Source organism: Haliotis asinina, chromosome 11, assembly GCF_037392515.1.
Source record: "Haliotis asinina isolate JCU_RB_2024 chromosome 11, JCU_Hal_asi_v2, whole genome shotgun sequence".
NCBI lineage: Eukaryota > Metazoa > Mollusca > Gastropoda > Lepetellida > Haliotidae > Haliotis > Haliotis asinina.
The window spans coordinates 19,552,507-19,566,714 of NC_090290.1; the positions used below are offsets into that span (position 1 = coordinate 19,552,507).

Genomic DNA, 14,208 nt, shown 5'->3' on the forward strand with positions numbered 1-14,208 from the left:
CCTGCATGAGGTCGCATAGGTCGAATTCCATGCTCTCTTAGGCGATTCCTGATGGTTTGTGGAGAGACTCTACGCAGCCCAGGAACGTGATCAGCGGTATACGTAGCAGTGACGGCCCGATTACGCAGATGAAGCACCCGGATGTAGCGGTCTTGTGCTGGAGTTGTCACCCTTGGTCTCCCACTCCTTGGACGGTCTCTGGTCGAGTTGTGTTGCGTGTATCGTTGCCAGAGACGGGAAATCGTGCTCTGCCTCACATTCAGACGTCTGGCAACTGATGACTGACTTTCCCCAGCTTCCAGACGTCCAATGGCTCTATTTCTGTTTTCTTCATTTAACCTTGGCATTTTTCGCGTCGCATAGAAAGAAATTCGAAGAATGAATCGCAACAGGACCTGTCCCCTTTTATAGCCATCATAATCAAGATTGAGATCCTGCATTTTCACGTGCATAATGCTTTCAGATTTTCCCACGTGCAGATTATACAAAGCGTTTTCAAGGTGCTGTGGTGTGGCGAATAATCACCAGTGGTTGTGTTTGTTTGTCTGTTTTGGTTGTATTGACTATAAAAACACTTAATATTGACATTAATTGTCATTCCATTCCATATTTTCCGAAAAAATCTACTTTAAAAATGAGATTTCAGCTATGCGTTTCTTTTTTGGGTCAGTGTACTACCCATCAACAGTTTAGCCTTACTTAGCGTCATGCATATGTATATGGTTACATCGAAAATGAATTTCTACACTAACTTGGAGTAGCAAAACTGCAAAATGTACGCAGGTGAACTGCACAAGGATATTGCTTCGAATTGCCAAAAAGCGTGAGCAAATATCGTGTATGGGAACAGCTGCGCTTTGGCGCATTGTTTTGTTAAGAAATTTCCATTTTTCACTTATTTTCATCATTTACTGAACTCATGACAATAACCTTCTCAGAGTTACTAATTTATTTTGCAAGGCCTCATTTCATGTGTAAACAGTACTTCTAAACAGTATGGAATATTTTGCAAGATTCTAGTTTAGAACAGTTGATTGAAGTAAGAGCTCGCGGCTACATTTACAGTATTGAGTCTAAACTTGTGATAGGTAGTATATTTACGTCATAAACATATGAAGACGGCGTCCCACCTACCTTTTTTTGTCAGACAGAGCAATATATATTACGGTAATTAAGGGACTTGTCCACAGCTGGGGTGTCCGACAAATGAGACATCACCATAAACACTTCTTGAGTTTTACCCCTTGATGATACTGCTGGACCATTGTTGAAAGCGGCACAAAACAAAACCCACTCACTCACTAAATGGCCTCCACATAATCGCCTTTGCTGTCTGGTCAAATACAAAACAAGTTTTACTAAGAGTGATTACTCCTGTGTTGAGAAAAACACAAAGGAGTCACGTCAAGAGATTGCCTGGCGTGTTTGGCCAGCTTTCTTTGAACGATGCTGATCAAGAGAAATGATGTGCAACCTTCCCTCGTCCAACAACTCCATCCACGGCGATCTGTTGCGAGTAGTCTGATTCATCACCCAGAAACAGCATTGTGTTGAAGCAACGGCAAATGACTCCATAACTCATGGTGTGTTCTAATCTGTTTACCTACTCATTGATCTGGTACATTTATCGCATCGTTCTGTTTGACCTGCTGGTCGGACAAAGAACAGCGACCTTTGCAAACATGTGGAATCGCATTCTGAACGGTTAAAATCCCATAACTGTCTATCAGTGCGATTTTCCATTTACGTGACCGTGAATTGTTTCCAGAAATGACAACAGATGTTCCCAGTGAGACCCCGAAGGAGAGCCATGATGAATATTGTTATCGTTCAACTTTCATTGCCCTCTCGTCAACATTCCAGCGCAGGAATATTTATACAGCACGTGCGGCACGTGGGGGTGTAGCATGAGCACCTCGGTACAGCCCGCGAGCTAGGGTAATTAGCCTCGTATTGATATCATCATGGGAGGTACCTTCATAAGCCTTGGGGGACATTTTCTGTTAATAATATCTTGCTTATCAGGGCTAATGGGCTCACGTCCTTGCTGCACCCTTCCGTCTTATGAACCTTTAACCCATGGGATAAGCGGTATTGTTTTACGAAAGAGGTTGTGACTCGTGGAGTGGAATTAAGTTAGGCTGGAAGCGTTGGGCAGGTGTGCTGAGCATCACAAAAATAGTTTTGTGGCTGTTTCAGAACAAATTTAACGGGTTTAAAGCAAGTTCTTTTGGAGGATCTACATATGAAATATGTATGTATGAGCTGCTGGGCGAATTAGTGAACAGATTACCAACTTAAGGTATAGAGTAATCTTTAAAGGCACAATGTCACACATGTTCGATAATATGCTGGTCTGTATTCGATATACTGGAGCATATATTTCACTCACTTCTGCTTCCTGTTGATGTAATGAAAGACGTGTTATCCCTTACGACTTGCCTGAAATCGATAATTGTTCCAGGAGAACAGTTTCCAAACACATATTTGGAATGTAAACAATTGCTACATACCCCGATAAGTGTCACAGGCGCATCTGTCGTGGTTTGCCGAAATGGTTTCAACCGGAAGATGTACGAAGGTTAATCAAAAAGAGCCCTCCAAGGGGCATTACTCGATGTGGTTAATTTTATGGGCGCTTCCCTGAGCGGTGAAAGTATTGTTGAGAAAAATGCAAATTCATTTTAAGAGAACCGTGGTGTGATATAGTGCCTTTAAGATTGCCACTTAAAGTTGAGGACGTGTAGAGCATGTCGTTGCAGAGTCAGGTCACGTCTCCCTGTATTTCAGTCAGGTCGATGGAACTCACCATTTCGCCAATCTATCTGGCCAGCCCATCTACTAAAGTCATCTCGGATGGTGATTGAGTCACAGTGTAAATCGGTACAAACCTGATTAAGTCTTGCTTGTTACAGGAACATGCTATCTTGCATGTCCGAGTCGTTGATACTGTCGCAATTAGCTATGCAAAATTGCGCCCCTTATGCGCGTCAGGATTCGATGTAGGGAATCTAGGATGAGTGCTGTCCGTCCGTTATTTTGTTTTTCCTGTATTTAGGTATGGGGCGGCAGGGTAGTCTAGTGGCTAAAGCATGCGTTCTTCACTTCGTAGACCTAGGATCGATTCCCCACTCGATTACAATGTATGAAGCTGACTTCCGGTGTCTATCGCCAAGATGTTGCTGGAATATTGCTAAAAGCGGCGTAAATCCACACTCAATACGACGTGCTTAAGTCAAATACCTGGGTGTTGTTCCACAAAGCAATCTTAGTGCAACGGCGACGATAAAGGTCTCGTGGTTGTCAGTTGACAGCAAGAAACCGATAGTCCTTTGGACCCCTTCAGCAAGCCCTGCTTGCCATAAAAGGCGACTATGCGTGTCGTAATAGGCGACTAACGGGATCGGGTGGTCAGGCTCGCTGACTTGGTTGACAGATATCATCGGTTCCCGTTTGTGCAGATCGATGCTCATGCTGTTGATCACTGGATTGTCTTGTCCAGACTCGATTATTTACAGACCGCCGCCATATAGCTGGAATATTGCGGCGTAAAACTAAACTCACTCATCACGATATTCCTTGCTCGAATAGCAAATTTCGGATCTACACAATCCTCAAATTGGCCAACAATAACGACTATCAACAGCTGTGACAGCCAAGCATTATTGTATGCATGGTCAAATCTGGTCTATTTGGCGGTCGCGCAATTTGTGACCAGAACTGGTTCTTGTATTAAGTTTGTCACCAGAAAATTGGTACCGGAAGTAAACTGGGCCACACCTCGCGAGGCTTATAGATCCCACACCGTCACCATTGTGGTAAGACGTACTTTTTGTTTAACGCTGCCCAGTGTGTCCACACATATGGCGTTTGTCGGGACCAAACAGTGATTGACGTCATTAGCATCGATGTACAATACTGAGATAATGACATGCTCAGCGCTGTGCATCGATGCTCATGATGTCAATCACTGTTGGATCACGACCGACGTCATATGTCTGCAAACATTGGACAGCGCTGAACAAAAAGCACAAAGCGCAAACTCTACCTCCCCAAGTTTCATTTTACGACAAGCAGGGCGGTAAGGTAGCCCAGTGCTTAAAGCGTTCGTTCGTCACGCCTAAGACCCGGATTCGATTCCTTGGTTACAATGTCTGCAGCCAGTTTCTGGCGTTTCCCGTCATGATATCACAGGAATGTTACTAAAAGCGGGGCAAACCTAAACTCACGACAAGAAGACTAGTTTTATCTTCTCAGGAGCCTTAGCGAGAACATATCGCTTTGTTGGAAGGAGCCCAGTTCTTTTACAGTTGGACGGAGTCCTGCACACTAAGTTTCAAAACACTCATCCTCGGATCGTGACACAGCAAGCAGGCAGGGAAATATATCTGTGCATTCGTAGAGCCTGATCATATTTCCAACCTGATAGATTATTTTAATAATCATTATTGCCTTAAAGTAAGTGAGTTTAGTTTTAGTAAGCCTGACTTAACACAGCATATAAAAGGCACACACACTCTGACGTTACAAACACGAACCTTCGTGCAAAGACTTCATCAAGAAACGAAATGTTGAAAGGCCGATAACTCTTGACCTACCATATCTTCGCGAGACGTTGATTTAAACGTTATTCCAGAGTCATAGCGTTTCAAAGAGAACCTGTGTCAAATTATTTATTACGAGAACAAAGATGCACGCACCAAACCAACAAGTTAATCAGAATAGCCGAAGCTCATCTGGACAGTTATAGATAATTGATGGCATAGATATCGACATTCTCTGCTTGTCTAACGATCATTACGCATTAAACCGCCTTGGGAGTGAATGAGAATTGACTTTTAAGAAAGAGTTTGCAAGTGCAAGAAGTCTGTTTCTATATGTCGAGTTCAGAATGCGATATAAGGTAGTTAAGTGCTTCTTTCATTTCATCAAGAAGTTTCCTAAACTTAAATGAAATACAAAAATATATTTTGGGCGCAAAATAACATCTCATCAAACAGTCAACGAATGATACGGATTGATATACAGTATACAGATATACAGTATATTGATATACAGTATACAGAGATATACAACTCGAGGTCTCGTTGAATTCTCGCCAAACTGAGCTGTTTCAGGTTATATGATAGGCCCGACATACCTTTGGAATTCCGGGGTAAAGAAGGTCCCGTACCCTATGTTGACCGTAAGTGTAGAATAAGAGAATCGGATGGCCAGATTTGGAGACATCGTTCTAGGTGGTAATCAGACTTGAACAAGTCTCCCAAGGCTTCTTTAAACTTATTTTGAATTGACAGGAATGAAGGAGAATCAGGCAGACAAAAGTATTTCCAAATTTCGAACCGCATTCGGGAGAGAATGTGAAAATAAACAATTTTTTCGAGCTTTGTAAGAAGGCTGTTATTGGAGCCTCACAAATGCTATCTGACGTTTCAGTGACAGGTTGCCACGTTTTTGTGCAATTCGGCCGTGTACTGAGTATTCGTGACGTTCTGATTGTAGTCGGGTGCAGTCGAGGAGCATTCGAGCTGTGTTTCAACTTAAATCGAAAGATTCCGATTACCTGAAGAATATTCCGCACAAACGTCAGCAGCTTTCGAGATACAATACGACTCATTCGAGGCGATTTCGAGACATTCTGAAAGGATTTGAAGTGGCTTCTTGTTTTCTATTCTCCGTCGAATATATCAGAATACTTAGAATGCAGTGCGACTGCACTTCAAATGCAGTTCGATTGATTCTCACTTCGTATGTACCTCGAAAGTTTAGAACATGTTGAAAACAGTCAGGCTTTGTACAAGAATTGACCCGAATAGTTGGCATGCATTCGGAATGTAGTAAGAACATTTAATATTCAGTTCGAATTTCCGGGAATCTCCAGAAATTTTCATTCCGACAGCATTCGAATTTCCAGGAATCTCCTGAAATTTTCATTCCGACAGCATTCCATCTCATTCCTCTTTTACGGGTAAACCCAACTAGGGTCCATGCAGGCAGTAAAAAGTAATGTAAGTCCCCATGGTTCCCAGTATGGTGATGCATATTCAGTTGTTGGCGAACTATAGCCCGTGTTTTATATTGCATTGTCTGCTTTAAATAAAATGTTTAAGTTTTCCATGCTAGTTTTATATCCATATCTATGATACTCTAGTTTTTTCACAGTCCGTCGATGACTGGTTGTTTACCTGTATATAGTTACTGTATGTGTGTAACATGGCTGAGATATTGCCGAGGTGACGTTAGATTTCGACTCACTCACTCTCTTTAATGGGTAGAATTTGTATACATGCTTGGGCTTAGCACTCAGTACAGCCTTGAAGTAAGGGGAAAAGCCTTTATTGTTCATTGTGTATGGTTTCTCTGGTCCAAGCTCCATAATTTACCGAAAAGTCATGTCGCTTGATTTTTGTAACATTCTGACTGCGGCGTAAAATGATTCATCTTCATCACTTAAACGCCACTAAAAAGGATTGGATTGTCAGCTGTAACAGTTGACACATGTCGTCGTGTCCCAATTGCGTAGATCGATGCTCATGATATCAGTCAGGTCCAGATTCGAACTGGACCGCCGCCACATAACTGAAAAATTCTGAAGCGGAGTTACACAACAAACTAAACAAAGCAGTTGGTCACATATTTCTTTAATCTAGAAATTGCAATAGTAATTATTGTCTCAAAGACTAATGCAGCTTCCATGACGTCATCATACCACATTTTTGCTCCATGTGGTTGATGCTATGAAGGTCTGGTTTGTCTTGCCTCAGCATTATTGTTCATGCACCTCAACAGATACTCATTAGCAACAGTTTAACAGACCCGTGTTAAACCCGTGGCCCCATGCTTCTTGTTTATGTATGTGACCCACACTTCACATGAAGTGCACCAGATTTCCATTTTGTTTGTTTCAGTTTTATAATTGAAAATAGTCACAGTAAAGTTTAAAACGATGCTGTGATTTGTATCATCATTTCCATCTGTTCAGTGGACTGCTTCAATGGGTGTTACTTAACTTTTGTTGCTGAGTATTTTTAGCAGAGGTATGTGAGGTGAGGTGAAAAGTGGTTTAACGTCGCACTTGAGAATATTTCATTCATATGACGATGTCCCTGCGCGTGAATGTGTGTCCTCTTGAACTACCCAAGGCTTACACTGGTTTTATAGTGCTAGCTCACTGAGATACCTCACCGCAGTTAAGCATGAATACACCACTCAGACTGACTCTGAGCAGACCACCCCTTGCTCTACAAGTTAATGTTGAGCGCCAGGCAGGGACCAACAAGTACCATATTTTAACGTTTTGTACGACGCGGCCTGGAATCGAACCCGCTCTTTGGGCGGACGCTGTAACCGCTACACCAAGGAGGAAGTGGGCAGAAATATGTAAACCTGGTTGGAACTCAAAAGCGAATTCACCATTTTCACCAACTAAGTATTATGTCAACGTAATTAGCTTTATTTGGGTAACGTTCCGTCTTTTCGATGACAGTACGTGATAGATTGACAATGTTTGCTTAAGTGACAAAACCCTGTAGATAAAATATTTGATATGGCAAAACCTTAATATACTTGCAAATTAGTTGTTTTATCCATCAGTTGCGAAGTGAATGACGTCGACATCAAGGTTTTTAGTTAAGTAATTGGGAGAAACTTTAGACACATGTTGTGACGTTGATAACTTGGTCAGGCTCGCTCTTACAGTGGATCGCTCGCGAAGTGCCGAAACGCTTTAGTTGCATAAGAAAATCAATTTTCTCAAATACAAACCCGATCTTGTATAGTGCGTTTTGGCGCACCGTTCCATGGTTACGTTTTGACAGACACAATGTTGTTTGGTTGTTTGTTCGCTTGTTTTCTTAAACGTCATTATGACATTGAACCTAACCACCCGATCCCGTTAGTCACCTCTTGCGACATGGGTGGGTTTCCAAAGCCTGCTGATGACATACAATACTACAGTTAGTAGTTAGCTCATACCACAAACAAACTATTTGAAAGTATTTTAAATTTCGGGGCGGTGGACTAGGCTTGAGAAGTGATTGCTCGTCACGACTTACACACATAGGGACAGTGTGTGAAGCCAATCACTGGTGTTCCCCGTCGTGACGTTATTGGAATATTGCTAAAAGCGGCGTAACAGCTAATTACATACTATATCTTCTTTCAGGACACACGATAGAAAACACGTGCGATCGGAATTACAAGGAACTGACTGGACGTTTCGGAGTGATGATGAACCCTGGGTATGTTGGTACCACAGACTCTGGGACGCCATCCAGACAATGCTATTGGCTGATCAGGCAACATCCTGGTACCACGGTCAAGGTCACCATTCACCTTGCATATAGGAAAGCAGGAATGCCGAACTGTAATACCCAATTTCTTCAGGTTCGGTATACAGAATGCCGAACTCAGAGCTCTCGGATCAACTCGTACTGCGACTTGAAGAAGGTGAATCAGAAGCTCGTTTCATGCGGCGATGTTTACATCACGAGTTTCCTGCCTCCTTCCATCGAAGACCTTTCCGACAGGTTTCTGGTCTCATATACAGGTCAGGTTTTAATTTAATTGAAATGTAGCTCAACTCATATTTTGATGTTTCAATTGGATTGGTTTGTTTGTGGTGTAATGCCGCACTCAGCAATATTCCAGCTGTATGGCGGTGGTCTGTAGACATTAAATCTGTGCTATTGGGTGAGATGAGCTGGCACTGGGTAAGTCGAACCCGTGATCTTCAACTTTCCACGCAGACGCTCTAACCACTACGCTACGGAATGTGCTGTTGGGTGGCATGTGCCAACCACGTCTGCGAGCCTGACCACCCTTCGTTAGTCGTCTCTTATGACATGCATGGGATTTTGAACACCAATTCTAATTCGGATCTTCAGGTGTCTGCAGATCTATCGCAGTCCCATATAGCAAACGTTGTCATGAGAAACATGAGCAGTCATAATAAGCTAACATGATCGCAAACAAGTACAAATGTATGCTGCACGTCTAACCTTGTCAGCTAAGATAGTCGGGTGTAAAGTGATAGACTCGCCCCGCGTTAGCAATTGTCAATGAAAGTTCCTCTAAAGACGCTGAACCAGTGCGTGGGAGGTCAAGGTCGTTAACACCGATGGTGTTGCTCCAACTGTTCAGTTTGATAATCTGTCAACAGACAAGTCTATAACGATGTATAGATTACATTTGCATCTAGATGAAGTGTCCGTCGCTGTTATGATGTGAATCGATGTGGATATTCCCTTGCCATGATGAGAATAAAGTCTTTCCCTTTGATTGTAGTTGGTAGCAAGGTAGTGGTTTAAGCGTTCGCCCGTCACACCTAAGACCCACGCTCTGTTCCCGCAATAGTGGAATTTGTGAAGCCGTGTATGGCTGATGTATATAGCTGCTCTAAAACTGTTAATGTTGCTATCGCTTATAATCCAAACCCAGTCCTTAAGCCTTCGCGATGACATCGATTTGTACCTCTGGGTCCGTTTCATAAAAGCGATGTTAGCCGTCTAACATTTTCATCGATATCTATGTTTTATGAAATACATGGGGTCTACGACTGTCTTAACACTAAGGTCTCTTTGTGGAAATGTGCTCTGTGCTCTCGTCGACCAAATGACCCTGATTCTGTAATTGTCGTAAGTCTTGGAGTTACAATCGCCGTAGCGCTGGGCGCCATTTTGACGTCTGTGACGTATTTAACGTCTGTGATGTGCTCACGCTTCGGGGACCATGTTAGACGTGATGATGGGATAAGATGAAATGGGATCCTATCCAGAGTTAAAGTGGGCAGTAATATAGCAACGTAAATTTGTCCGTGCATCTACGCGTGTGCGTCCGTGTCTGTGGGTCTAATGTCAATCATACGGTACTGCGATACCGATCTCTTCCACATGGATGCCGTTCTCAGACACATGGATGCCGTTCTCAGACACATGGATGCCGTTCTCAGACACATTAAACCTATCCAACCTATCCTTGATCAACTCAGTGAGTCAGTGAATATAGTTTTACGCCGCAATGTTCCAACAATAAGAACAAATATGGAGTTGGAACTCCACCCTATCACGCTCAGACAGATCCACTTGTCCTCAGAGGAGTTGTCCCGTGGAACTGATGCCGGGCTCTAGCGAAGACAGATGGTGCAAGACGGCGACACAGCTAATGACAGCAACAGTAACGGTCAATGTAGTAATCAGCAACGTAGACAGTTGTTAACTTATTTTTATCTCTAACGAGGACACAGGAACTTTTACCATCAATAACAGGTAGAGCAGTGGTATAACGATTGCTTGTTGTTTTACCAAACCAGCTGCTGTCTGATTGGGTAATCGATAGAGAATTGACGATATCGCTTTACAGTATCATGAGAGATCAAAGTCAAAGATATACAGTGATGATGTTATGCTCATATACCATAGGTGCATACAGTAATCAGTAAATATGTGTGTTTTGTGATTTTTGATTGAAGTCTAGACTCACTAATCCACCTGAAATTCATCTGCATATGGTTTGCAGTATATACATGTTCCCTGGAATCTAAACAGATTCATCATACATATTTACTGAAATTTACACTGAGTCATTAGACGCATTACCTTCAGTTGTTGGCGATCTATAGCCTGTGTTTTATTTTGTTTTGTCTGCTATAATTAAAATGTTTTAGTTTTCCATGCTAGGTTTATATCTGTGAGACCTAGTATTTTTACAGTCCATCGTCGACAGGTTTTTTTCTTCAAAATGTTTCCATTTTTATTGTTTAAATCATTTTCGTCATGATATGGCTGAGATATTGCCGTTAAAGGCTTAATAGAAGGCTTAATTCTTACAGACCATGACTGTGTCAGCTACAGATTGTGTTAAATTTGATTTATATGGTCGATACGGATAGAGATGCTTGATGACGCACTGAAACAAAGTACCCAGTCTGGATAATGCAAGTAATACATGCCCATACATCGTCCCCGCGTCGTAGCTGTCATCTGTTTATAGACGGCGTGGTTGCTGATGCTGCGGTTTTAGTAGATGTGGTTGGGGGTGGAGAGAGTATGGTAGATTTTGTATTACGCCGCACTCAGCAGTATTCAAGATATATGGCGTCAGTTTGTAAATAATGGACCAGATAATCCAGTGAGTGGCATCATATATGAGCATCGAACTACGCAAGTGGGCTACGATGACATGCCTCAACCAAGTCAGCGAGCCTGACCACCCGATACCGTCGCTCATATCAATGATAAAAAGGCTGTATATCCTCAGAGCTCACAACAGGATTTCGGTAGTATAAAATCATGATGTTCGTACTTACCTTAGCTTTCGCTGCTGCTTCAAACTACGGGCGTTACATGAACTGATTGGATCATATTTATGGTTATATAGTTTGAATGGATGTGAATGCTGTAACCTTCATTCGGCTTACCATGATACTACAAGAATATTGTGAAAGGCGGTTAACTTCAGCTTACCGTTGTTCCAAAGTTCCAGGGGGCGGTGGGGTAGCCTAGTGGTTAAAGCGTTCGCTCGTCACGCCGAAGACCCGGGTTCGATTCTCCACATGGGTACAATGAGTGAGGCCCATTTTTTGGTGTCCCCCGCCGTGATATCGCTGGAATATTGCTAAAAGCAGCGTAAATCCAAACTCACTCACTCACTCACTCCAAAGTTCCAGACAGAACATTTACATACCTACGTACACACCTGCCTAACCCTCTACCTACTTACATATCAGCTGGCATCCTTGCTATTCACCTACCCACCCACTCACTCCACCTCCACACGCACACAGACACACGGAGACGCACACACACAAGCATACACACAGGCATGCATGCATGCGTACGTACATACATACATACATACATACATACATACATACATACATACATACATACATACATACATACATACATACATACATACAGCAAGTCTACACAATCACTACTATGGCTCATTATTTTGCCTCTTGGTTCAGATCAATGGAGCGTTTGGTTTGAACGGTAGTGTATACATCGTTAACCCGAGACGCAATAATGGTTAACCAGATGCCATAAACTGCCTTACCCAAACCAGTGCTATTTATACGAGTTTCATCGTAAAGTGACACACATTCTAACACAAAGCATCCACCTTAAAATAACGTTAAACCTCGCAATATCTCGCTTGCGTGTTCCAAGGAAGTATTTTATCAAACACACGTCTCGTTGTTATGAGTTTTGCTCTGAGAGGTCATTTGGACGTATTTATGAGGAACAACTTTAACCACATGAGACACGTCGTGCTTACAGAAATCCCTTTAGATGTCTGAGTATGATGTCGTTGCTTCGGATATCACGGAAGATCTGATACTGTATGCCACGCGCTGTTACAAATAGACGTCAAATTACAAAAGCTTGGTTAAATCACGTCTGTTGTTTACCGGACGTGTCCTTATGGGTGGGTGTATTGAAGCAGCGCCTTAGCATTCCATGATAATATTGTGACTGCATTAAACTCTCTCTGCCAATGAATTCATTGAATCACTGACAACGAAAACCACGTTCGGGTTATTTTTCCTTGGTTAAAATCGGCTGAAGAATGTGTCTGGAATGATGAAGTGTACGAACGAATGATAAATCCACGAGTTCATTATTAAGAAAACGTTTGAGAGGATCTTTCAAAGAAGCCAAGGAAAATGCGGTTAATCCTAGAACCTTTTCGTTGGCAATGCACGACTGTCTTTTAGAATTACAGTTCATGAAAATGGCTTATGATTATTGATTTATTTCTATTTCCAGTTGTTAATAACACCAACTCCATTAGTTATATCCCCCTGGAAGAGGTCACAACGTGTGGGGCGGATTTACCGGTTATGACGTCATCGACGATGTCCACGCATGGGCCGCACGTGTCTGGCAGGAACTATGGTCCTAAGGACTCACTGTTTGATTACACAGATGACCAATCCAAACAGGGTGAGGATTCCACCACTATTTCCATGTAACACACTGCATACTAATGCTCAGACTGAATACTAGTATATACACTCCAGGTTTATTCACAAGGTATGTATTGCAATGTGGGACCTGTGAAGGTCCCGGGGTAGAACAGGCCTTCAGCAACCCATGCTTGCCATAAAAGGCGACTATGCGTGTCGTAAGAGGCGACTAACGGGATCGGGTGGTCAGGCTCGCTGACTTGGTTGACACATGTCATCGGTTCCCAGTTGCGCAAATCGATGCTCATGCTGTTGATCACTGGATTGTCACTGGATCACAGACCGCCGCCATATAGCTGGAATATTGCTGAGTGAGGCGAAAAACTAAACTAAACTCACTCTCTCATTCACTATTGCAATGTAGGTGAAACTTTGGCAATACTTTCATGTGTTCCCTCATTTCTTTCCATGAGTATATATCATTTTGATTGTAACAAATAAACCCATGTAACAAATGAAAAAGAGCCCCAGGGATTCAGAGAGAAATCTAGACTTGTTGCATGTAGGGATTTATCATCGTACAAAGGGAAAGACTTTAGGGAAATAATGTGATTCAGGGACTGAGAGACAGACTAACATTCCCCATGCACAGGGTTTAAGTTTTCACGTTGGATCGTTTAACCTAGTAACTTAATTTGCTCTTGCTTTAGAAATATCGTTGGCACCAATTGAGGTAAAACATCCAAACCGATGTGCGTAGAGTATGCATGGAAAAAGGGGTTAACACTAACAGCGCACATCAGTTTTTACGTTTGTGATTCCATAATCGAAATCACGCACCAAAGTCAGTTCTTCACAACTTCACAACATGACACAACACCGCGCATTTGTTTACCAGCCAATCAGTGAGTGAATATTGTTTTACGCCGTTTAGCAATATTATAGCAATATTACGGTGAGGAACACCTGAAATAGGCTTCACACTTTGCACCCACGCTGGGAATCGAACCCGGTCGGCGAACAAAAGCTTTAACCACCAGGCTACACCATCAACCCACAAGCCAATCAACATTCTGCTAGAAGGCGTGCGACGCAAACAGTCCCGCCCATTTTTAACCAGCCAATCACTGGCCTGGAGCATTTTTCTACTTGTTTGTTTGTTTGCCGCACTCAGCAATATTACATTTGTAAATATGATCCCCAAAATGATCGAGCCCAGTCCAGATAATCGAGAGATTAACATTGCGAGCATACACAGCTTGGATACAATGACAGGCATCAATCAGATCACCTATCCT

The 14,208-nt window shown here is 42.6% G+C and overlaps 1 protein-coding gene across 1 annotated transcript in view; it reads left to right on the plus strand.

Moving 5' to 3' along the window:
• The window catches only part of LOC137256103 (uncharacterized), a 129,835-nt gene that overhangs the window by 100,714 nt on the left and 14,913 nt on the right, over positions 1-14,208 (plus strand). Inside the window, exons 5-6 of the mRNA XM_067793801.1 lie at positions 8,165-8,548; positions 12,771-12,947. Coding sequence (XP_067649902.1) covers positions 8,165-8,548; positions 12,771-12,947 — 561 coding nt within the window. The remainder of the gene's footprint in view (positions 1-8,164; positions 8,549-12,770; positions 12,948-14,208) is intronic.